The sequence below is a fragment of the Plecotus auritus genome (genome assembly GCF_963455305.1).
Source record: "Plecotus auritus genome assembly, chromosome: 2".
Classification (NCBI taxonomy): domain Eukaryota; kingdom Metazoa; phylum Chordata; class Mammalia; order Chiroptera; family Vespertilionidae; genus Plecotus; species Plecotus auritus.
The window spans coordinates 169,510,649-169,535,949 of NC_137771.1; the positions used below are offsets into that span (position 1 = coordinate 169,510,649).

At 40.5% G+C, this 25,301-nt stretch overlaps 1 protein-coding gene across 1 annotated transcript in view; it reads left to right on the forward strand.

Moving 5' to 3' along the window:
• LOC308243049 (protein mono-ADP-ribosyltransferase PARP14-like) overlaps nucleotides 1-25,301 on the forward strand; it is a 75,941-nt gene that overhangs the window by 42,023 nt on the left and 8,617 nt on the right. The window contains exons 10-15 of the mRNA XM_080658111.1: nucleotides 735-884; nucleotides 1,222-1,284; nucleotides 1,608-1,775; nucleotides 5,273-5,476; nucleotides 22,545-23,144; nucleotides 24,462-24,595. Coding sequence (XP_080514237.1) covers nucleotides 735-884; nucleotides 1,222-1,284; nucleotides 1,608-1,775; nucleotides 5,273-5,476; nucleotides 22,545-23,144; nucleotides 24,462-24,595 — 1,319 coding nt within the window. The remainder of the gene's footprint in view (nucleotides 1-734; nucleotides 885-1,221; nucleotides 1,285-1,607; nucleotides 1,776-5,272; nucleotides 5,477-22,544; nucleotides 23,145-24,461; nucleotides 24,596-25,301) is intronic.

Below are 25,301 nucleotides of genomic sequence, written 5' to 3' on the forward strand. Positions count from 1 at the left end.
ACGTTTGATATGTTTTATTTATATATATTTTTATTTATTTATATATATTATTTATACTTATTTATTTTCATTTATATTTATATAAGCGACTGTCCGACCATCTGATAGGAAGCTATGATGTGCAAAATGACCACCAGGGGGCAGGGGGCTCAATGCAGGAGCTGCTGAGCTGCAGTGACTTGGCAGCGTTGGTTCTCAGGTGACACACCCCGCCCGGAGCCAGAGACGAGGGAGCCCATTCCAGGGTGTGTCACCCGAGAACAGCCCTCTCACAATCTGGGACCCCTTGGGGGATGTGGGAGAGCTGATTTTGGCCAAATTCCCGCAGGCCAGGCTGAGGGACCCACCTACCGGAGGGAACCCTCTCACTCTGCAGGCGCCCTTCAAGTCACAGTGCTGTCCCAGGTGCAGCCGCCCAGGGAGGGACCTCGAGAGGTTGGCTCCAGGGTATAGCCAATCCATCTCACCCAGTCCCGCCCCGCCAGCGTCCTTCTAATTAATTTCCTTTCAATGTGCATGAATATGTGCACTGGGGCACTGGTATTTTATAATGCTTTTTCAGAAACAGACTGTCCTTGGAGCTAAGGGTCAGGACCATGTTAAAGGCCAGAGATAGAGGGTTTGGAATGGAGAAGGAGAGAAGTATGGGAGGGAAAAAAGTGAGGAGCATGAGACTTAAGTCATTCTTGCTGTTGTTAACTTGATTATTAACTCAATTTTTTTTTTCTTTTCAGGTTTGTATGGGACTGTTACCAGCCCTGCTTCAGGAGTGCACGAAATAAAAATTGGCCCCATCACCTTCCAGGTGGCCACTGGAGATATTGCTAAAGAAGAGGCAGATGTGATTGTAAATTCAACAACAAAGACATTTGATCACAAAGCAGGTACTTGTAGGATTTTTGCTACAGTAATGGTCACAGTAGATCCCATGAAGGAGGGTTTCAGTAACCAAACTATTCTACAGTTCCTATAGCCAAACTGGTTTCTACAACTTTGGCTTAGTAATATTAATTAATAATTTTAAAATTATTTTGACATGGTTACTTATAATTGGTAACAGTTATTTTATGAATTTTTCTTCTTTGTGATCAGAAATGCCCAGGTTGTAAGATTTCTTTAATGATGGGGAAAGCATTTAGATAATGAGGCAATCATTCTGATCCAAGTGTATTGTACTGATTTTTTACTCATGTTTGTAAATATGTTGATGTTCTCATGTAGGGGTCTCCAAAGCAATTTTGGAAAAGGCTGGACAAAATGTGGAAATAGAATGTTCTCGCCTAGGTAAGGCACAATGCTGCTTTTCGGTCCTAAAGTATAAGTGGAAGGCTGAATGTGGGAGGCTTGGAGAGGGAGACAACATATTGATCTTAAAATCATACATTTTACTAAAGAATTCCACTCATAGAGAATTAGAAATGAAGAGGAGTGAAAAGTGAGATCATGGCTAAAAAGAGAAAGTAAGCAAAAAAGATTCATCAGAGGTAGTATGTCAGGAGTCTCTTACTGGGGTAAAATGCTTTATTTGCCAAAGCAGACATTTTGATTTGCAAACAAACAGTAAGTTCAGCATCTGATTTTGCATCTTTTTGTTTTGTGTTTCTTAGCTCAACAGCACCACAGTGGTTATATAATTACTGATGGTGGAGCACTGAAGTGCAAGAAAATTATTCATGTTGTTGGTGGAGCTGATGTCAAGAGATCAGTTACCTGTGTTTTGCAAGAGTGTGAAAAACGGAATCACTCAACCATTTGCCTCCCAGCCATTGGGACAGGTTGGTAGCCTCTCAAGGCTAAATTCTTAGGTGTCCCTTTTCCCTTTGATTTCCTGCTGACTTGAATGTAGTTGATGCTGAGTCTGAGTAAGAGCAGCTTCCTCACCCCAAGGCAGTCACTGAGAGAATGAGCAAGACATCTGCTCTCTAATATGGAGGGGAAGAGAGGGGAAGGGAAAGGAGCAAAGAGAAAGAATGGCCATCCCTCCTTCTCTTCCACCTGTTCCTTTCCCTTTTTTTCATCTCTTCTATATTCCCCATTATTTAGTACTTAACCTTCCCCTCCATCCCCTCTCCAAGGAGAACATCAGTGCATTGACTTCCACCTCCCTGAAACTGACTCCCAGGTGAGCATTGCCAAGCCTCTTCTCTCACTTCTTGAGCAGTGGCTGTGTAGGTTGGCCTTAGGGCATCTCTGCACAGAAACCTTTCAATCACCTTAACCCAGTGGGATCTAATGGGTCAGAAACTCAACTCAACACCTTTCTCTTCTCAGCCTCCTTGCCTCTTTCAAGTTTCCTGTTTTCCTCTGACTATATAAAGACGGTGTGATTGATTTTCCATATACAAAGATGTGCTTTGGGTTTATCATTACTAAGGTTATGCTCTTTGAGCTCTTTTCCCAGGAATCTGAGTTCTACGAGTATGCATTGAGTTCTATGCATTGATTAGGAATTTTTGCATGGTTTCCCTTAAGAGAGCTGGTCAGGGGAGGCAAATTCCCTCAGGCTTGATGTGGAATGAAGCTGACCGGTTCCAGAGAAGGACCACTCAGCACTGGATTGATCATTCCATTGCCCAGGAATCTAAGTTTGAATGTCTGCACTGGCCTGGTAGGCCCTCCAACAAAAGTTTAGCCTCAATAAATTCACCCATCCTTGTCACTTTCTGGACCTTCTTCTAATCCTGTGTCCCACATTTTGAGTTGTGTGATTCCTCTTAAAGTTTCCAAATGGAATGTTATGTCTACTTTATTACTTTCCTATTTCTAAAAGTACAATCTATTGCCTTTTTATGTTTTCATTCCCCCGTAGTGTCATCCAACCCTAGCATATCAGCCAACATGTTATTTATGATCTATGATCTATCTATCTAGCTATCTGTCTTCTGTCATGTCTTGTGGAATCCACTAACGATTCTCTAGTCTTTGTCTCCATTTGCTATTTCCTCTTTGTTCGGGTCTTGTGTTTGTATCTTAACTTTATTTGGGCCCAAAAAGCAGGCAGCCCAGGGTTAGCATAGACCTGTCCAAGGCAGTACCTAAGTAGAGTCAAAAAAAACAAGGAAATGAGGTTGGTTTAGTTTTGTACAAATATGTATACAAGTTTGAGTATTTCTGCGTTACTGCAAACCTTTTGTTTCTTCTATAGACCTGATGGCATTGCTGTTCTGCACAAATAACTGCACATTAGCAGGATCTCCTTGCTTATCTTCTTTACCTATCTCTATCACCACCTGAGCTGGTCCCTAGACAAACAGATGGGGACGCTTTCTCCCTCAGTGGTGTTTATGACTTGAGTTTGACTGGGAGGGAACAAGACAGCTTCTGGACGTAAAGGAAGTCCTGTACCTAATACCTACAGATATCTGCCCTCAGGAAGAGAATGGGTGGTCAGTGATTCCTGCAAGCACCTCAAGTTCAATGAAAACTCCAAACCCAATTCACTTTCTTCTCCCCCAAAACCTTACCTTCCTGTTATATCGCTGATTATATCACTTTGTATCTAGAATCCTTGACTCTACCCGCTTTATCACTCCCATGTTTATTAGTTTATTAATTAGTTTGATTAAATGTTTTCTGAGTGACTGCCATGTGCCAGGCAGCATGCTGAGGCCTGGAGGATAGAAAGATGCCCATGAAAAGGATCCAGTCCACAAGAAGCACCTGGCTCGTTGTGAGACAGACATGTAAACAAACAACCGCAGTACTGTGTGCCCATGATATACACATGAAGGTGTGCGGGTGGGAAAAGAAGGTACATGTATACTTCAACAAAAGGTCAAGTATACAGGTAGTTGTTCTTTAGCTCCTCCTGACTTTACTTTCTAATTATCTCCTTGCTTTGGTCCCCTTTTTATTCAACTCTTGTCTTTGCCTAACCTTTTATTATAGCCTCCTATTTGTCCTGGGCTCTCTGCCCCAGTGCCTCCTATACCCCCCACCACTGGCATGGTAGGCCTTGCAGACTTACTTTTCTCAAAAACAGATTCATTTCCCTGAACACACCAGGTGAGGTTGCACATCTCACAGCCCTATTACACAGTTGTAGGCTTTCCCCCAGTTTTCCACACTTCACCTATTGAACACCATTCGTCTTTTCATATTATATGCCATGTGTCCTAAGTGCCTAGATGAGCATCTAGCTTTTGATGGGACACATTAAATATTTGTTGAAAGTGAGTGACTATATCTAAACACTCCTATTTAAATTCTTCTAACTCTCATGAGATAACCATAGCTTTGCAAAGGAGAATTTCCCTGCTCATCTCATTAAAAACAAAAACAAAGAACCTGAACAAACCTTCTTGGGTAGTTTTATGTGGAGTTTGTCTACATTCCCACAGTTGTCCACAGAGCCAAGTCTATCTTATTTCTGCGATAATGGTGGGCACCATCAGTGGGGATAAACCTGTGGGCCCTTCGTCTATCACACCAAGTTTGTCAGGGGACTTTTACATTGTTACCTGGTCTCCCCCCAACTACTGTGATAGCTGCTGTTCATGTGGGACTGCTTCCATGGTTTTTCATGAGAATTTTCAAGGAACTTGCCATGATCTTACCAAGACAGTAAGCTGGAGGAAAAAAAAGTATGGAGCATGCTTAATAGAAGATGACCCGCTCAGGTGGCAACCTTGAATCCTGCTAATCAGCTAAAATCTCACCAAGTGTGGGAAGGAAGACTTCCTGGAGGTTTAAGGATAACTTGCATGCAAAAAAGTATAGATGATAACAAATAGCTCAGAGCTCTAGGTGTCTTACAAAATTATCTTAGCATAAAGCAAGTCGCCAAAGAAAAAGGACTTTGGGTAAAGTCAAGTGATGATTAAGCAAAATAAATAAATAAATAAATAAATAAATAAATAAATAAATAAATGTTGTGTTTAAAGAGCATGATAATTCGATATGTATTAGTATCTTTCACTTTGGATATTTTGAGAACACTAGAGAGCCAAGAAAGATGAACTCTGCTTTGTAACACAGAGAAACACAATGAGCTGGGATCCGCTCAATAGAGCAGATATGAACATCAGACCTCAAAAGTTAGATTTCCTTTTTTCATTGTTGGGCTGTTGGCTTCTTGACATCCTGGAACAAGAACTCTCCACTGCATCTAGGGCTTCAAAAGTGTTTGCTGATGGATTGTTAGAAAAGTCCATGGAGATGAAAACTTTGGGGTGTGTGGATTCATTCTCTGAGAATTGGAATCCCTAATTTATTCCTCAGCCCTTTTCAATTGGATCTTTATTTTTCTAGTCATTTTTATTTGCCTTTCCAGGAAGTGCTCAACAAGACCCAGATAAGGTTGCTGAAGCCATAATGGATGCCATTGAAGACTTTATCCAGAAAGGACTTGTCCGGTCTGTGAAAAAAGTTAAAGTTGTTATCTTTCAGCCTCAAATAATGGATGTTTTTTGTGCCAACATGAAAAAAAGAGAAGGCTCCCAGGCTCCCTCACAGTCTATAATGTCTAAAATTGCATGTGAGTTGTTGATTTTTATGAAATGCATGTTCCTAATATTGAGGTCACATGAGAAATAGCTAAAATTCTACATTATTTTTTGTGGTAGTTTATTAGCTTCCCCTGGTTTTATTGAGATATAATTGATATACGTCACAGGTTAAGGTGTACTGCATAATGGTTTGACTTTACATATGTTACTGCACTATGTTTAGTTAGTATCCATCATCTCATACCTCTCTTAAAATGAGAAAGCAAAATGATTTTTTTCCCTTGTGATGAGAACTCTTAGAATTAACAGCTTTCATGTATATTATACAGGTATGTTAACTATAGTCATCATGCTGAACATTATATCCTTGGTAATTATTTATCTTGTAACTGGAAGTTTGTACATTTGACCTCTTTTTTCAATTTCCTCTTCCCCCAATCCACCTCTGGTAACCACATATCTGATCTCTCTTTCTACGACTGTGAGTTATTGTTGTTTTTTTAGCTTTCACATGTAAGTGAGATTTTTAAGAAATATATTTTTATTGATTTCAGAGAGGCAGGGAGAGGTGAGGAGAGAGAGAGAAACATCCATGATGAGAGAGAATCATGGATCGGCTGCCTCCTGCATGCCCCCTACTGGGGATCGAGCCCACAACCCAGGCATGTGCCCTTCACCGGAATCCACCTGGGACCCTTCAGTCTGCAGGCCGACGCTACATTCACTGAGCCAAACCGGCTAGGGCTGTAAGTGAAATCTTATGGTATTTGTCTTTTTCTGTCCACCTTGCATCGGCTAATCTTTAATGAACTATCAGAAAGAAAAATTAAGAAAACAATCCCATTTACAATTGCATCAAAAAGAATAAAATATCTAGGAAAAAATTTAACCAAGAAGGTAAAACTGATACGACACTGATAAAAGAAATTGAAGAAGACAAAATAAATGGAAAGATATTATGTGCTCATGTATTGTAAGAATTAATATTGTTAAACTATCCATACTTCCTAAAGCAATCTACAGATTTAGTACAATCCCTATCAAAATTCCAGTGGAATTTTCTCAGAAATACAACAAATAATTGTAAAGTTTGTATGGAACCACAAAAGACCCCAAATAGCAAAAGCAATTTTGAGAAAGAATAAAAAAGGTAGAGGCATCATGATTCCTGATTTGAAAGTATATTACAGAGAAGACCTGCCACTACAGCTGCAACCCCAGGGACACCAAGACTCCAGGCACCTGGCCACAGATTTCTGTGAGTCACAAAGCCAATCCCCCTCTCCTGCTGTCCCCGCGGCAGCGACATAAAAACTATGAGACCCCAGCCGCATAATAAGGCTTTCTGCACACACAAAGCAGTGGCGACTCTGCCTGACTTTGAGCCTTGTTGTCGGACTCGGGAAGTTTGTTTCCCGCGACTAGTCTCCGCGCCCAGGCAGGTAGACTGAGCGCAATTCAAGCCTAGCCGCTCATCCATAGGGAGGTGGTCTTCTGCAACCAGATCCCACGCTCTCAGGGCAGGGAGACAATGCTGAACTTGAGCCCGGACTTGCAAACTCGGGGAATTGGTTTCCCATGACCAGACCCTGCACCTTAGCAGAGAGGCTGCGGTGAATTTAAACCTGGATGTGCGGTCTCCGGGAGTTTGTTCCCCACGACCAGACCCTGTGCCCACACAGGAAGGCAGCGCTGAATTTGAGCTTGGGTACATGCACACAGGGAGTTTGCTTTCCACAGTACACACCCACGTGACCAGACCCCACACCCACCCTAAGTGGCAGTGCCACCTGACTTTGATTCAGGGCAAGCACACACAGAAGGCTGTTTACTGCAGGGCAGAAGTGGACCTCCTGCCAACACAGTACAACTGAGCAAACGGGTTTGCTAGGCAGATCAGGGACCCTGAATCTGCACACAAGAGGCAGCATTGACCACCAGTGACTAGACTCCGTTCCTCATTACGTGTGCCTGAGATCCCTGATTCCCAGTACATTCACACTCACTAAGAGCCAGTGACTCCAATTCTTGGTGCATGTGCACAGAGGGACCTGTTTCTCAGTGCGAGGTAGCACCAAGAAATAGAGACTCTGATACTCGATTCTCGGCATGGACACAGGGAGCCTCTGATTCCTGACATGCAATACGGGACTTTGATTTTTGGCACACGCCAGTGGGTTCTCTATTTCAGTGTGACGCAGGCAGGGTCCCTGATTCTAGGTGCACACACGAGGCCACAATAAGCGCCTGTGACTCTGACCCAGGGCGAGCATGGCTCCCACCAACCCACAGCAACTGCATGTCTTGGTATCAGAGCTCTTCAGTGACACTTGGAGGGGTGCAAAACTCCCACTGCACACGGTCCAGGCCCCCGCAACTCGACATCTGAACCTTCTGGTGATAGTCAGAATGGGGAAACAACGAAGCAATCCCCAGAGGAAAAAAAAGGAGGAATCGCCAAGTAAGGAAATAAGTGAAACAGAAGCATGCAACATGACAGAAAAGGAATTCAGAGTAATGGTCATACAGTTCATACACCGGATGGACGAGAAAATCAACAACCTATGCAAAAATCAGGAAGAAATGAAAAATGATATGGCTACAATCAAAAACAACATGGAAGGCTTCAACAGTAGACTAGAAGAAGCAGAGGACCGAATCAGTGAGTTAGAAGATCTGGTACAGAAACAAGCCCAATCTGAACAGCAGCTAGAGAAAAAAATTAAAAATCAGGAGGAGAGCCTAAGGGAGCTTTGGGACAATGCAAAACTAAATAACATACGTATAATAGGGCTGTCAGAAGGACAAGAAGAGCAGCAAGGGTTAGAAAATTTACTTGAAGAAATAATGAGAGAAAACTTCCCTGATATAGGGAAGAAAAAAGTTATTCAATTACAAAGAGTCCCAAGCAAGATGAATCCCAAAAGACCCACACCAAGACACGCCATAATTACAATGGCAAATGTTACGACAAAGAGAGAATCTTAAAGGCTGCAAGAGAGAGACAGAGAGTTACCTACCAAGGATCCCCCATCAGATTATCAAATGATTTCTCAACAGAAGCACATCAAGCTAGAGGGGAATGGAAGGAGATATACAAAGTGATGCAAAGCAAGGGACTCAATCCAAGAATACTCTATCCAGCAAGACTGTCAATCAAAATTGAAGGGGAAATCAGGAGCTTCACAGACAAAAAAAGGCTAAGGGAGTTTATCACTACCAAACCAGCAATGCAAGAAATGCTAAAGGGAATGCTGTAAAAAGAAGAAACAAAAAGGTAAGAAGGAACACAGCCTCAAAAAATAAAAATGGCTACAAACAAGTACCTTTCAATAATAACTTTGAATGTAAACGGACTAAATGCTCCAATCAAAAGACATCAAGTGACTAAATGGATAAAAAAAATGACCCATATATATGCTGTCTACAAGAGACCCACCTCAGAACAAGAGACTCACACAGACTGAAAGTGAAGGGATGGAAAAATATCTTTCAGGCAAATGGAAATGAAAAAAAAAAAAAAGCTGGGTTAGCAATACTTATATCTGACAAAGTAGACCTCAAAGTGAAGGCCATAGCAAGAGATAAGGAAGGCCACTTCATAATACTAAAGGGATCGATACAACAAGAGGATATAACCCTGATAAACATATATGCACCCAATGCAGGAGCACCCAAATACATAAAAAATCTGGAAGATATCAAGAGATAGATAGACAACAATACAATCATAGGAGGGGACTTTAATACACCACTGACATCACTGGATAAATCCTCTAGACAAAAAATCAGCAAAGAAATAACAATCCTAAATGACTCACTAGATCAGATGGACTTAATTGACATCTTCAGAACATTTCACCCCAAAGCTGCAGAATATACGTTCTTCTCAAGTGCACATGGGACATTTTCAAAAATAGACCACATACGGGGTCAAAAGCAAAGTCTCCCCAAATTCAAGAAGATTGAAATCATACCAAGCATCTTTTCAGACCACAATGGCATAATATTAGAAATAAACTACAATAAAAACAATCCAAAACACTCAAACACTTGGAAGCTGAATAGCATGTTATTAAATGTTGATTGGGTTACCAATGAGATCAAAGAAGAAATTAAAAACCTTCTGGAAACTATTGACAATAAAAACACAACAATCCAAAACCTGTGGGACACAATGAAAGCAGTCCTGAGAGGGAAGTTTATAGCTCTACAGGCCTACTTCAAAAAACAAGAAAAAATGGAAGTAAATCATCTAATGCTACAACTCAAAGAATTAGAAAGAGAGCAACAAGAAAAGCCCAGAGAGCAGAAGGAAGGAAATAATAAAGATTAGAGCAGAAATAAATGACATAGAGACCAAAAAAACAATTCAAAAGATCAATGAAACCAAGAGCTCATTCTTTGAAAGGATAAACAAGATTGATGAACCACTAGCCAGGCTCACCAAGAAACAAAGAGAGAGGACTCAAATAAACAAAATCAGAAATGATAGAGGTGAAATAACAACAGACCCCACAGAAATACAAAGGATTGTAAAAAAATATTATGAACAACTCTATTCCAACAAACTAGACAACCTGGGGAAATGGACATATTCCTAGAAAAATACAACCTCCCAAAACTCATCAGGAAGATTCTAAAAATCTCAATAGGCCGATAACTGTGGAAGAAATTGAAGCAGTCATCAAAAAGCTTCCAGCAAACAAAAGCCCCAGGCCAGACGGCTTCACAGGAGAGTTACACCAAACATTCAAGAAAGAACTAAAACCTACCCTCCTCAGACTGTTCCAAAAAATTCAAGAGGAAAGAACACTTCCAAACTCATTCTATGAAGCCAGCATCACCCTAATACCAAAACCAGATAAAGACAACACAATGAAAGAGAATTATAGGCCAATATCCCTCATGAACATAGATGCCAAAATCCTCAACAAAATTCTAGCAAATCCCATCAAACAGTAAATCAGAACGATTATACACCATGACCAAGCAGGATTTATCCCAGGAATGCAAGGATGGTACAATATCTGCAAATCAATTAACGTGATACATCACATAAACAAATTGAGGGAGAAAAATCACATAGTCATATTAATTGATGCAGAAAAAGCATTTGACAAAATCCAACACCCTTTCTTTTTTTTTTTTTTTTACATATTTTTTATTAAGGTATTACATGTGTACATATCTTACCATTGCCCCCCCACCCCACCCCACTCCCATACATGCCTTCACACCCCAATGTTTTGCATCCGTTGGTTATTCTTATATGCATGCATATAAGTCCTTCGGTTGATCTCTTATTTCCCCCACCTCTCCCTCACCTTCCTGCTGTAATTGGACAGTCTGTTTGATGCTTTGCTGCCTCTGTATCTATCTTTTTGTTCATCAGTTTATAATGTTTTTTATTAGCCACAAATGAGTGAGATCATATGGTATTTTTCTTTCATTGACTGGCTTATTTCACTTAGTATAATGTTCTCTAGTTCCATCCAGGTTCCTACAAATGGTAATAATTCCTTCTTTTTTATGGCAGCATAGTATTCCATTGTGTAGATGTACCATAGTTTTCTGATCCAGTCATCTGCTGACGGGCACCTAGGCTGTTTCCAAATCTTAGCTATTGTAAATTGTGCTGCTATGAACATAGGGGAGCGTATATCCTTTATGATTAGTGTTTCTAGTTTCTTAGGATATATTCCTAGGAGTGGGATTACTGGGTCAAATGGGAGTTCCATTTTCAGTTTTTTGAGGAAACTCCATACTGTTCTTCACAGTGGCTGCTCTGCATTCCCACCAGCAGTGCACGAGGGTTCGTTTTTCTCCGCATCCTCTCCAACACTTTTCGTTTTTTGATTTGTTGATGATAGCCATTCTGACAGGTGTGAGATGGTATTGAATTGTCGTTTTGATTTGCATCTCTCAGATAATTAGTGACTTTGAGCATGTTTTCATGTGTCTCTTGGCCTTCCTTCTGTCTTCTTTCGAAAAGATTCTATTTAGGTCCGTTGCCCATTTTTTTATTGGATCATTTATCTTCCTTTTATTAAGTTGTATAAGCTGCCTGTAGATGTTGGAGATTAAACCTTTATCAGTGATAACATTTGCAAATATGTTCTCCCATACAGTGGGCTTTCTTGTTGTTTTGTTGATGGTTTCTTTTGCTGTGCAAAAGCTTTTTATTTTGATGTAGTCCCATTTGTTTATATTCTTTTTGGCTTCCATTGCCCTAGGGGCAGTATCAGTGAAGAAGTTCTTTCAGCATATGTCTGAGATTTTGCTGCCTGTGGATTCTTCTAGTATTTTTATGGTTTCCCGTCTTATGTTTAAGTCCTATATCCATTTTGAGTTTATTTTTGTGTATGGTGTAAGTTGGTGATCTAGTTTCATTTTTTTGCATGTATCTGTCCAATTTTCCCAACACCATTTATTGAAGAGACTGTCTTGATTCCATTGTATGTTCATGACTCCTTTGTCAAATATTAATTTTGTATAATGGTTTGGTTTGATATCTGGATTCTCTATTCTATTCCATTGGTCTATATGTCTGTTCTTGTGCCAGTACCAGGCTGTTTTGCGAACAGTGGCTTTGTAATACAGCTTGAAATCTGGTATTAAGATCCCTCCTACTTTATTCTTCTTTCTCAGGATTGCTGTGGCTATTCAGGGTCTTTTTTTTTATTCCAGATGAATTTTTGGAGAGTTCTTTCTAGGTCTGTGAAATATGCCGTTGGTATTTTAATGGGGAGTGCATTGAATCTATAGATTGCTTTGGGTAGTATGGACATTTTAATGATGTTGATTCTACCAATCCATGAACATGGTATGTTTTTCCATCTGTTTATGTCTTCCTCTATCTCTTTTATCAGTGTCCTGTAGTTTTCCGTGTATAGGTCTTTTACCTCCTTGGTTAAGTTTATTCCTAGGTATTTTAATTTTTTTGGTGCAGTGGTAAATGGGATTGCTTTTTTAGTCTCTCTTTCTGTAAGTTCACTATTGGTGTATAGAAATGCCATAGATTTCTTGGCATTAATTTTGTATCCTGCTACATTGCCAAATTCATTTATTAAGTCTGTTAGTTTTTTGATGGAGTCTTTCGGGTTTTTTTATGTACAATATCATGTCATCTGCAAATAAGGACAGCTTTACTTCTTCTTTTCTAATTTGGATGCCTTTTATTTCTTCTTCTTGTCTAATTGCAATGGCTAATACTTCCAGTACTATGTCAAACAGGAGTGGTGAGAGTGGGCATCCCTGTCTTGTTCCTGTTCTTAGGGGAAATGGTTTTAGTTTTTGCCCATTGAGTATGATATTAGCTGTGGGTTTATCATATATAGCTTTTATTATGTTGAGGTATGATCCTTCTATTCCCACCTTGTGGAGAGCTTTTATTAAGAAAGGGTGTTGGATTTTCTCAAATGCTTTTTCTGCATCAATTGATATGATTATGTGATTTTTATCTCTCAATTTGTTTATGTGATGTATCACGTAAATTGATTTGCGGATATTGTACCATTCTTGCATTCCTGGGATAAATCGTACTTGGTCATGGTGTATGATCTTTCTGATGTACTGCTGGATCCGATTTGGTAGAATTTTGTTGAGGATTTTGGCATCTATGTTCATGAGGGATATTAGCCTGTAATTCTCTTTCATTGTGTTGTCTTTATCTGGTTTTGGTATTAGGGTGATGCTGGCTTCATAGAATGAGTTTGGAAGAGTTCCTTCCTCTTGAATTTTTTGGAACAGTCTGAGGAGGGCAGGTTTTAGTTCTTTCTTGAATGTTTGGTGTAACTCCCCTGTGAAGCCGTCTGGCCCCGGGCTTTTGTTTGCCGGAACCTTTTTGATGACTGCTTCAATTTCTTCCATTGTTACTGGCATATTGACCTGTTTAGATTCTTCCTGATTGAGTTTTGGAAGGTTATATTTTTCTAGGAATATGTCCATTTCCCCAGGTTGTCTAATTTGTTGGAATAGAGTTGTTCGTAGTATTTTTTAACAATCCTTTATATTTCGATGGGATCTATTGTTATTTCACCTCTTTCATTTCTGATTTTGTTTATTTGGGTCCTCTCTCTTTGCTTCTTGGTGAGCCTGGCTAGAGGTTCATCAATCTTGTTTATCCTTTCAAAGAACCAGCTGTTGGTTTTGTTGATCTTTTATATTGTTTCTTTGGTCTCTATGTCGTTTATCTCCGCTCTGATCTTTATTATTTCCTTCCTTCTGCTTACACTGGGCTTTTCTTGTTGCTCTTTTTCTAACTCTTTGAGTTTTAGGGTTAGGTAATTTATTACCATTGTTTCTTGTTTTTTGCAGTAGACTTGTAGAGAGCTATGAACTTACCTCTCAAGACTGCTTTCGCTGTGTCCCATAGATTTTGGATTGTTGTGTTTTCATTGTCATTTGTTGCCATGATGTTTTTTATTTCTTCCTTGATCTCTCTGGTAACCCAGTCATTGTGTAATAGCATGCTGTTTAGTCTCTATGTGTTTGATTTCTTTGGATTGTTTTTATTATAGTTGATTTCCAGTTTTATGCCACTGTGGTCTGAAAAGATGCTTGATATGATTTCTATCTTCTTGAATTTGAAGAGACTTTGCCTATGACCCAACATATGGTCTATCTTTGAAAATGACCCATGTGCACTTGAGAAGAATGTATATTCTGTGGCTTTGGGGTGAAATGTTCTGAAGATGTCAATTAATTCCATCTGGTCTAGTGAGTCATTTAGGATTGATGTTTCTTTGCTGATTTTTTGTTTAGAGGATTTGTCCAATGGTATAATGGGGTATTAAAGTCTCCTACTATGATTGTATTGCTGTCAATCTCTCCCTTGATATCCTCCAGGAGATTTTTTTATGTATTTGGGTGCTCCTGTATTGGGTGTGTATATGTTTACCAGAGTTATTTCTTCTTGTTGCATTGCTCCCTTTAGTATTATGAAGTGGCCTTCCATATCTCTTGTTATGTCCTTCACTTTGAGATCTAATTTGTCAGATATAAGTATTGTTACCCCAGCTTTTTTTTCATTTCCCTTTGCCTAGAAGACGTTTTTCCATCTCTTCACTCTCAGTCTGTGTGTGTCTTTTTTTCTGAGGTGGGTTTCTTGTAGACAGCAGATATATGGGTCTTGTTTTTTTAACCAATCCGTTACCCTATGTCTTTTGATTGGGGCATTTAATCCGTTTACATTTAAAGTTATTATTGATAGGTACTTATTTGTCGCCATTTTTATTCTTTACACCCGTGTTCCTTCTTCACTTCCTATTTCTTTTTTTTTCATTTTCTTTCTTTTTTTTTCTTTTTTTTTAAGTAAATCTTTATTCAGATTATTACAATTATTTCTCCTTTTTCCCACCATAGCTCCCCTCCACCCCTTTCCCACCCCACCTTCTGCCCTTACCTCCCCCACCACTGTCCTCATCCATAGGTGTATGATTTTTGTCCATTCTCTTCATGAACCCCCCCATACCCCTTTCCCCCTGAGAATTATCAGTCCACTCCCTTTCTATGCCCCTGATTCTATTATATTCACCAGATTATTCTGCTCCTCAGGTTTTTAATTCACTTGATTTTTAGGTTCGCTTGTTGATAGATATGTATTTGTTGTTCATAATTTTTATCTTTACTTTTTTCTTCTTCCTCTTCTTTAAGAATACCTTTCAGCATTTCATATAATACTGGTTTGGTGGTGATGAACTCCTTTAGCTTTTTCTTGTCTGTGAAGCTCTTTATCTGCCCTTCAATTCTGAATGATAGCTTTGCTGGGTAGAGTAATCTTGGTTGTAGGTTCTTGCTATTCATCACTTTGAAAATTTCTTGCCACTCCCGTCTGGCCTGCATAGTTTCTGTTGAGAAGTCAGCTGACAGTCGTATGGGTGCTCCCTTGTAGGTAATTAACTGTTTTTCTCTTGCTGCTTTTAATATTCTCTCTTTGTCTTTTGCTCTTGGCATTTTAATTATGATGTGTCTTGGTGTGGTCCTCTTTGGATTCCTTTTGTTTGGGGTTCTGTGGGCTTCCTGGACTTGTAAGTCTATTTCTTTCACCAGGTGGGGGAAGTTTTCGGTCATTATTTCTTCAAATAGGTTTTCAGTATCTTGCTCTCTCTCTTCTTCTGGCACCCCCATAATTCTGATGTTGGTACGCTTGAAGTTGTCCCAGAGTCGTCTTACATTATCTTCAACTTTTTGGATTTTTTTTTTTTTTGCTTTTTGCTTTTTCGGTTGTGTTTTTTGCTTCTTTGTATTTCAATTCTTTGACTTGATTCTTGTGTTCCTCTATTCTGTTTCTGGGTCTCTGTATAATATTTTTTATTTCAGTCAGTGTATGTTTAATTTCTAGTTGGTCCTTTTTCATATCTTCGAGGGTCTCGTTATATTTATCGGCCTTTTCTAGGATATTCTTAAAAAGTCTTATAACCGTGGTTTTGAATTCTATATCCAGTCGTTTGTTTTCCTCCATTTCTTTCGTTTGTGATCTGATTCTTTGACGCCGCATTTTCACTGATTCCCTGAGTTGGTAAGGTAGATATTTGTGCTAGGTTTCCAATATGGCCCAGTGGGTCTGCTTCCCCAGTTAACCTGAGGTGGACACTCTTGGTGCACCCCTTTGTGGACTGTGTGTACAGCCTTGTTGTAATTAAGTCTTTATTGTTGTTGGTATCACTGGGAAGAATTGACCTCCGGGCCAGTTGGCTGTAAGGATCAGCTGTGTCTATGCTGGGAGAAGCCCGGTGCTGGAGACAGCCCTATAGGATTAGACTTGCCAAATTGCAATAGCCTCTGTGCTCAGCTTGGATGGGGTGGAGTCTCAGTCTTGGCTTCTTGTCAGCCCCGCCCCTGCTCGCATGTGCGTTTTCAGTCCTCTGCCTTCCCCAGCTCGAGTCTCCGCCTGAGAGTCCAGACTCCCCCCACAAGAGCGTGGGTCCCCCGGGGCTCGCCTGGAACCGGGGTTCACTGCAGTCAGAACTGGGGCACAGTGCCGTCAGGAGCCTCTGACTCCCCTCCGCCAGGGAAAGCCCGCGGCAACCTCCACAGCCTTTGTGCGTACCGGCGCGAGCACGCTTTCAGTCCTCCGCCTTCCCCGGCTCCCGAGTCTCCCCCCGAGAGTCCAGACTCCCCCCACAAGAGCGTGGGTCCCCAGGGGCTCGCCTGGAACTGGGGTTCACTACAGTCAGAACTGGGGCTCAGTGCAGTCAGAATCCTCTTACTCCCCTCCACTAGGGAAAGCCTGTGGCAACCCCCACAGCCTTTGTGCGCACTGGCGTGCGCGCGTGTGTGCACTTTCAGTCCTCCGCCTTCCCCGGCTCCCGAGTCTCCGCTCGAGAGTCCAGACTCCCCCCACAAGAGCGTGGGTCCCCAGGGGTTCCCCCGGAACTGGGGTTCAGTGCAGTCAGAACTGGGGTTCAGTGCGGTCGGAGGCTTCCTTCCCCCTTCCGCCAGAGGAAGTCAGCCAGGCTCTCAGCCGCCCTTCCTCTCTGCGCGCACAAAGCCCCTTTGCCGTACCTCCAATTCTCTGTGAGCTTTTCTCCTTCCTTCTAGTTGTAGAATTTTCACTCAGCCTGCTTTCCTGTGGTTCTGGATGGTGTCCGTTCTGTCTTTTAGTTGTAGTTTTGAAATTGTTGTGCGAGGCAGCAGTTTAGGTGTTTACCTATGCCGCCATCTTGGTTTCTCTCCTCCTATTTCTTTTTTTTCACAGCAGACCCTTTAGCATTTCTTGCATTGCTGGCTTGGTGGTAATAAATTCCCTTAGTCCTTTTTTGTCTGTGAAGCTCCTGATTTCACCTTCAATTTTGATTGATAGCCTTGCTGGGTACAGTATTCTTGGATTCAGACCCTTTCTTTGCATGACTTTGTATATTTCATTCCATTCCCTTCTGACCTGATGTGTTTCTGTTGAGAAATCAGTTGCTAGTCTGATGGGGGTTCCTTTGTAGGTAACTTTCTGTCTTTCTCTGGCCACTTTTAAGATTCTTATTTTGTCATTGGTGTTTGCCAATTTAATTATAATGTGCTTTTGCGTCGGTCTTTTGGGGTTCATTTTACTTGGGACTCTGTGAGCTTCTTGGATTTGTGTGGGTTTTTTCTTCTCTATATCAGGGAAGTTTTCTGTCATTATTTCTTCAAACAGGTTTTCTATTCCTTGCTCAGTTTCCTTTCCTTCTGGAACCCCTATTATGTGGATCTTGTTTTGTTTCGTGTTGTCTCAAAGTTTTCTTAGGCTCTCCTCCTGCTTTTTAATTTTTTTTTCCAGAAGCTGCTCTACTTGGGTTTTTTTTCCCATCTTGTCTTCTAGCTCACTGATGCAGTCCTCTGCTTCTTCTAGTCTACTCTTGATGCTTTCTATTGAGTTCTTTATAGCAGCGATGTCATTTTTCATTTCTTCTTGGTTCTTCTTCATTTCTTCTTGGTTCTTACTCATATTGTCAAATTTGTCTTCCATTGTTTTCAGCCACCTTATGACCATTTCTCTGAATTCTTTCTCTGGAAGGTTACTTGCCTCCATTTCGATTAACTTCCTTTTCTGGTGATGGCTGCTTTTCTTTCATATGCGGGCTCTTTCTTGTCTCCCCATGGTCTCTCTCCAGATATCTGGTTATGTAGTTCTCTCTCTCCGTATCCCAGGAGAAATCTGACCTTTCCGTGGTGGAGTGTAGAGATCCTCTGAATCCGCGTGTTTGCGCCAATTGGGGACTGGTGTTGTGGGGCTCGCAGCTGTTCCGTGGGTGCCGCAGTTGTGGATTTTCAGGCTTCCAATAAGCTCCATTTTCCTTTTCAAGATGGCGCAGACTCCGCGTCCGAGCTCCGGGAGGGGACCCAGCTGCAGTGGGGGCTGCCTGGTCAGGGGAACCCCGTCTAGCAGTCTCCCACCTTCTCCTGGCGTTTAGCTGTCCCTTAACTTGCCAACAAACACTCCTCCTGTGACCCTCAGCTGTTCTTTCTTTCTGCTCCGGGACAAGGCTCGGAACACGTCGGTCTATTCCGCCGCCATTTTTTTCCACAGCCCCAACACCCTTTCTTGATAAAAACTCTCAGCAAGGTGAGAATAGAAGGATCATACCTCAACATAATAAAAGCCATATATGATAAACCCACAGCCAGCATCACACTCAATGGGCAAAAACTAAAACCATTTCTCCTAAGAACAGAAACAAGACAGGTATGCCTCTCTCACCACTCCTGTTCGACATAGTACTGCAAGTCCTAGCCATTGCTATCATACAAGAAGGAGAAATCAAAGGCATCCAAACTGGAAAAGAAGAAGTGAAACTGTTCTTATTCGCAGATGACATGATACTGTACATAGAAAACCCTAAAGACTCCATCAAAAAATTATTAGACTTAATAAATGAATTCAGCAATGTAGCAGGATACAAAATTAATGCCAAGAAATCTATGGCATCTCTATACATCAATAGTGAACTTACAGAAAGAGAGACTAAAAAGCAATCCCATTTACTATCGTACCAAAAAAATTAAGATACCTAGGAATAAACTTAACTAAAGAGGTAAAAGACCTATATGCAACAAAATACAGGACACTGAAAAAAGTGATAGAGGAAGATATAAACAGATGGAAGAACATACCATGTTCATGGATTGGTAGAGTCAACATCATCAAAATGTCCATACTACCTAAAGCAATCTATAGATTCAATGCACTTTTCATTAAAATTCCAATGGCATATTTCACAGACCTAGAAAGAACTCTCCAAAAATTCATCTGGAATAAAAAAAGACCCTGAATAGCCACAGCAATCCTGAGAAAGAAGAACAAAGTAGGTGGGATCTTAATACCAGATATCAAGCTGTATTACAAAGCCCCTGTTCTCAAAACAGCCTGGTACTGGCACAAGAACAGACATATAGATCAATGGAATAGAGAACCCAGAAATAGACCCAAACCAATTAATATTCGACAAAGGAGGCATGAACATACAATTGAGTCAAGACAGTCTCTTCAATAAATGGTGTTGGGAAAATTGGACAGATACATGCAAAAAAATGAAACTAGACCACCAACTTACACCATACACAAAAATAAACTCAAAATGGATAAAGAACTTAAACGTAAGATGGGAAACCATAAAAATATTAGAGGAATCCACAGGCAGCAAAATCTTAGACATATGCCAAAGGAACTTCTTCACTGATACTGCTCCTAGGGCAATGGAAACTAAAGAGAAAATAAACAAATGGGACTACATCAAAATAAAAAGCTTTTGCAGAGCAAAAGAAACCATTAACAAAACAACAGGAAAGACCACTACATGGGGAGAACATATTTTCCAATGTTATCAGTGATAAGGGTTTAATTTCCAACATCAAAAGGGAACTCATACAACTCAACAAAAGGAAGATAAACAATCCAATCAAGAAATGGGCAACAGACCTAAATAGAATCTTTTTGAAAGAAGACAGAAGGAAGGCCAAGAAACATATGAAAACATGCTCAAAGTTACTAATTATCCGAGAGATGCAAATCAAAACGACAATTCGGTGCCATCTCACACCTGTCAGAATGGCTATCATCAACAAATCAACAAACACCAAGTGTTGGCGAGGATACGGAGAAAAACGAACCCTTGTGCACTGCTGGTGGGAATGCAGACTGGTGCAGCCACTGTGGAGAACAGTATGGAGTTTCCTCAAAAAACTAAAAATGGAACTCCCATTTGACCCAGTAATACCACGTCTAGGAATATATCCCAAGAAGCTAGAAACATCCATCAGAAAGGATATATGCACCCTTATGTTCAAAGCAGCACAATTTACAATAGCTAAGATTTGGAAACAGCCTAAGTGCCCATCAGCAGATGAGTGGATTAAAATACTGTGGTACATCTACACCATGGAATACTACGCTTCGCTAAAAAAGAAGGAATTCCTACCATTTGCAACAACATGGATGAAACTGGAGAGCATTATGCTAAGTGAAATAAGCCAGTCAGAGAAATTTAAGTATCACATGATCTGACTCATTTGTGGAATATAATGAACAACATAAACTGATGAACAAAAACAGTACCAGAGACAGAAACATCGATCAGACCATCAAACCTAGGAGGGAAGGTAGGGGAGGGTGGGGGTAAGGGGGACAGATCAACCAAAGGACTTGTATGCATGTATGTGGGCCTAACCAATGGACACAGACAACAGGGGGGTGAGGGCATCAATGCGGGGGATGGGGGAGTAATGGGGGGATAAGGATTCATATGTAACACCTTAATCAATAAAGAAATTAAAAAAAAAGAAAGTATATTACAGAGCTACAGTAATCAAAACAGTAGGGTATTGGTATAAAAACAGACATATAGATCAATGGAAGAAAATAGAGAGCCCAGAAATAAACCCATGCATATATTGTCAATTAATTGATAACAAAGGAGCCAAGAATATACAATGGGGAAAGGGTCGTCTCTTTAATAAATAGTGTTGGGCACTTACTTCAGTAGCACATATTTATATAAATAAAAGTCTAAGTGACTGTTATGACTGGTCAACTGAATGACTGGTCGACCAGTTGCTATGATGCGCACTAACCACCAGGGGCTGATGCTCAACACAGGAACTGCTCCCTGGTGGTCAGTGCACTCCCAAGGACAACCTCCCATGGTCCCTCCCTCTGGCCTGCCTCCCCCATGGGGGCCAGCCCCAATTGGCCCTGATCGGGACTGGGTGAGAAGGCCCTGATGGGCCCTGATCACTGGCCAAGCCAAGGGACCCTACCCGTACACAAATTCGTGCACCGGGCCTCTAGTGCTAAAATAAATGGTGTTGGGAAAACTGGACACTATCTTACACCACACACAAAAATCCACTCAAAATAGATTAAAGACTTGAATGTAAGACCTGAAACCGTAAAACATCTAAAAGAAAACTTAAGGAGTAAACTTCTTAACATCAGTCTTGACAATAATTTTTTGGATTTGACACCAAAAACACACACACCAAAAGCAAAAATAAAGAAGTGCGAATATATCAAACAAAAAAGCTTCTGTAGAGCAAAGGAAACCATCAACCTACTGAATGGAAGAAACTATTTACAAGTCATATACCTGATTAGGGGTTAATATAAAATACTCATACAACTCAATGAAAAAAACCCAAGCAATCCAATTAAAAAATTCGCAGAGGATATGAATATTTTTTTTCCAAAGAAGATATACAATTGGCCAACAGGTACATGTAAAGGGGGTTAGCATCACTAATCATCAGGGAAATGCAAATCAAAATAATAATGAGATATCACCTCACACGTGTTAAAATGCTATTATGGAAAAGAAAAAAAATAAGTGTTGACAAAAATGTGGAGAAGAGGGAATCCTTGTGCACTGGGAATGTAAACTGGTACAGCCACTATGGGAAATAGTAGGAGTTCCTTAAAAAATTAAAAATATAACTAACACATGATCCAGCAGTTACTCTTCTGGATATTTATCTGAAGGAAATGAAATCATTATCTCTAAAAGATATCTGCTCCCCCATGTTCATTGAAGCATTATTGAAATAGCCAAGACATGGAAACAACATACTGTCCATTGGCAAAATAAATGGATAAAGAAGATGTGGTACATACAGGGTGGGGCAGAAGTAGGTTTATAGCTGTGAGTATGTGAAACTGAAGTTTATTCTTGCATTATTACTTATAAATTATGGTATTATTTTCCATATGAGCAACTGTAAACCTCCTTTGGCCTAATCCTGCATTGGTGATGGAATATTATTCAGTCATAAAAAAGGAAATCCTGCCATTTGCACCAACATGGATGGTCCTTAAGGGCATTATGCTAAATGAATGTCAGACAGAGAAAGACAAATAATGTATAATAAATCTAATATGTGGAATCTAAAAAAACATGAATTCAGATACAGAGAACAGATTGGTGGTTGCCAGAAGTGGGGTGGTGGGAGGTGGGCAAATGGGTGAAGGTGCTCAAAAGGTAAACACTTCCAATTATTAAAGAAGAAAGAAGGAAAGAAGGGAGGGATGGAGGAAAGGAGAAAGAAAGGGAGAAACAGCTAATGGCTAAATATTTGTTTTTCTTTTTAAATCCAAAACAATTGTTGCATTCTCTTGTGTTCCCTTTTTAGCATTTTTGGGCTTCTCAAAGCAACCTCCCCCCAGACAAAAGCCTTTGGTTTTGGAGAAGAAAACGGAATCAGCAATTTTTCAGGTGTGTGGTGAAAATGCAACATGTGTAGAAAACGCCCTCTCCTGCCTACAGAATCTGCTGGAAAAGGAACAGAGTCTTTACACCAGTGAAGAGGAATGTATCAAAGACTTTGATGAAAGCGAATATCAGGAATTGAATAAGCTGCAGAAGGACTTGAGTATTATCGTGGACTTGGACCATCAGAAACCTTTGATTAAGGTTTCAGGAATTAGCAGAGATGTGGAACAGGCTAGAAATGCAGTAGAGGAAATGATCAAGACAGTTAGATCAGCCAAAGAGCAGGAATCCAGAGCAGATTATATCACTGACTTTGTAGAATGGCAATATGACGACAATAACACTTTTCGTAGTTTTGACAAATTTTCCAATATGAAATTGGAGGAGGCAAGAAAAAAACAGGGAAAAACAGTTGATGTCCAAATTAATAATCAGAACTACACAGTGGACTTGAAAACATGCATTGCTACAGGTGCAAACGGACACAGTTTACAAATTCAGCGCATCCCGAAACCTCAAGGTGAGTCAAAGTTTCATGTTTGTTTTCCACTATTTTACACTTACTTTGGGCTTAACAGTATTTTGTATGTCTATCAAAATTGTAATCAAGTCTATAAAATTCAAGTGACTCTTATGTATTAAGATAGAAAACTTATGGAGTTTACATTAAGGTCGGGAAAATACAGCCTGGGTGAGCCCAACATCCTGAGGATGACCATCTTAGTGGTAACATAGCCATTCCTTGCCTTTTTGTAGTTCACAAGCTCCCTAGAGACACTTCTTCTGGGAGGTAATGGCTGCTCCAGTCAGGAGAGGGACAGCCACGGGCTTTAAAGAAAAGTGGCCCAAGGTTTTATTTAGAACAAAAGGGAGAAGACAGCCTGGTCAGAAAGTGGGCACTCTCTGCCTCTGTGATTGGTACCCAGAGAGGCTCCCGAGCCTGCAGGATCTCCCAGAAGTCACTTCCTCCTCTGCCCTGAGAATAAAGTTCCTAGACACACACATAGCAAGCAGCCTCAGATTCTATGACTGCATCTGCTTCCAAGAAGGGAATGCTTGTCTCGTATAGAGGTGAGACTGACTTCAAACCGCAGAAGTCCCCCCACTGAAAACTAGTAAAAATGGCTTCCCTTTCAGTACCTTCTCTTCATCTTTTGGGAGATCAGTGCGAATGAATTCCTCACACCCTGACCAACCCTGGGGCAATGAGAACTCAAGAATAAAACTTTGTTTAGCAGAAGTGGAGATGGAGCTGCCACCACAAACTGCCACATAGCAAAACCCACTACCCACTCAACTCTTAAGGGTGTTGTGGAGAATAATGAAAGCACCCATGTGGATGGCCTTGTGGTGGGAGTTCTAGCAAAAATCCATGCATCTGTAAACAAGACAATAGTGACTATCTAAAACTCATAGGGAAATAATTGATTGTTAAATTACTGAATTATGACAGATTAGATACTGAGCAGAACATGCAGTCCAGTCACACTACACCAGCAGTTTTCAAATCTGGGCATGATCAAAACTTGTGAAGATGTAAGCACACAGGTTCCGTCCCTCAGAGATTTTGAATTGATTGGTGTGTGTGTGTGTGTGTGTGTGTGTGTGTGTGTGTGTGTGTGTGTTTTAAGCATTACAGTTGGTTCTGTGGTGGTCTGTGGTCTACGCTTTGAAAAACATTCTCCCAGAAATATAAGAAATGTATTGAATACATTGAAACAGGAGATTGTAAAACCAGAACACACATGCTATTCGGTTTTTTGAAGCGTACCAGGGAGGGGGACTGTGTAGATGAGCCTTCCCGGGTGCAGAGTGTCCTCAAATGTCTACTTTGCAGTTGAGATCCCTGGACACTGGAGTGATATGAAGCAGCAGTGTGTCTGTCTGGTTGAGCTACAGCCTGGTCAACCAGAATACAGCAAAGTGGCAGATGCCTTCAATCAGACCTGCTCACAATTCAAGATAGAGAAGGTAAGCATTCTGATGACATGGAGTTTCTTAATGGTGAAAATAAGGGGTATTATGTTCCTGGATAAATACATTTATATTTACTTCCTAACATATTTTTAACCCAGAATTAGAATATTTCATGGTAATTAGATTTTAAATTCTAGATTTTACTCATCTCCCCATAATTACTGAGACATTAAGACTGAGATTTTTGAGTCAGTTATTACAAGACAGTAGATTACAATATGATATTAGAATTCTGAAGACATATTTCCTTTGTGAAGTAAATTAATAAAAATTCAAATATAGGAGAAGAGACCAGGAAGGCTCCTCAGGGTTGGGTTATGTGCCTTTGCCCCACTGTTCACAGGCCAACACTGCTTGCTTCCTTAGTAAACCCACTAGTCCTTTCACTGTTCATCTCATTTATTTTGGCATCTCCTACTCTTAAAAATTAATATTGCTATTTGAAATTTGTGTTTTTCTTGATTTCTATGGCAATAATATTTTGATGTTTTCATCTTTATTAATTAATTGTCCTTTCATTGTCACTGATACCTGTTTCTCCTCCAAATCCCTCATCCTAGCTTTACCCACAAGGTTTATAGTTTTGTCTTCTGTCTCTGCACTTCACCAGGGAATGCTTTTACCTTCATGGATGCAGCTATTATGTCAATGTAAATGGCTCTCAAATCAACATATCACCAACCTGGAATTTTGACTCTAG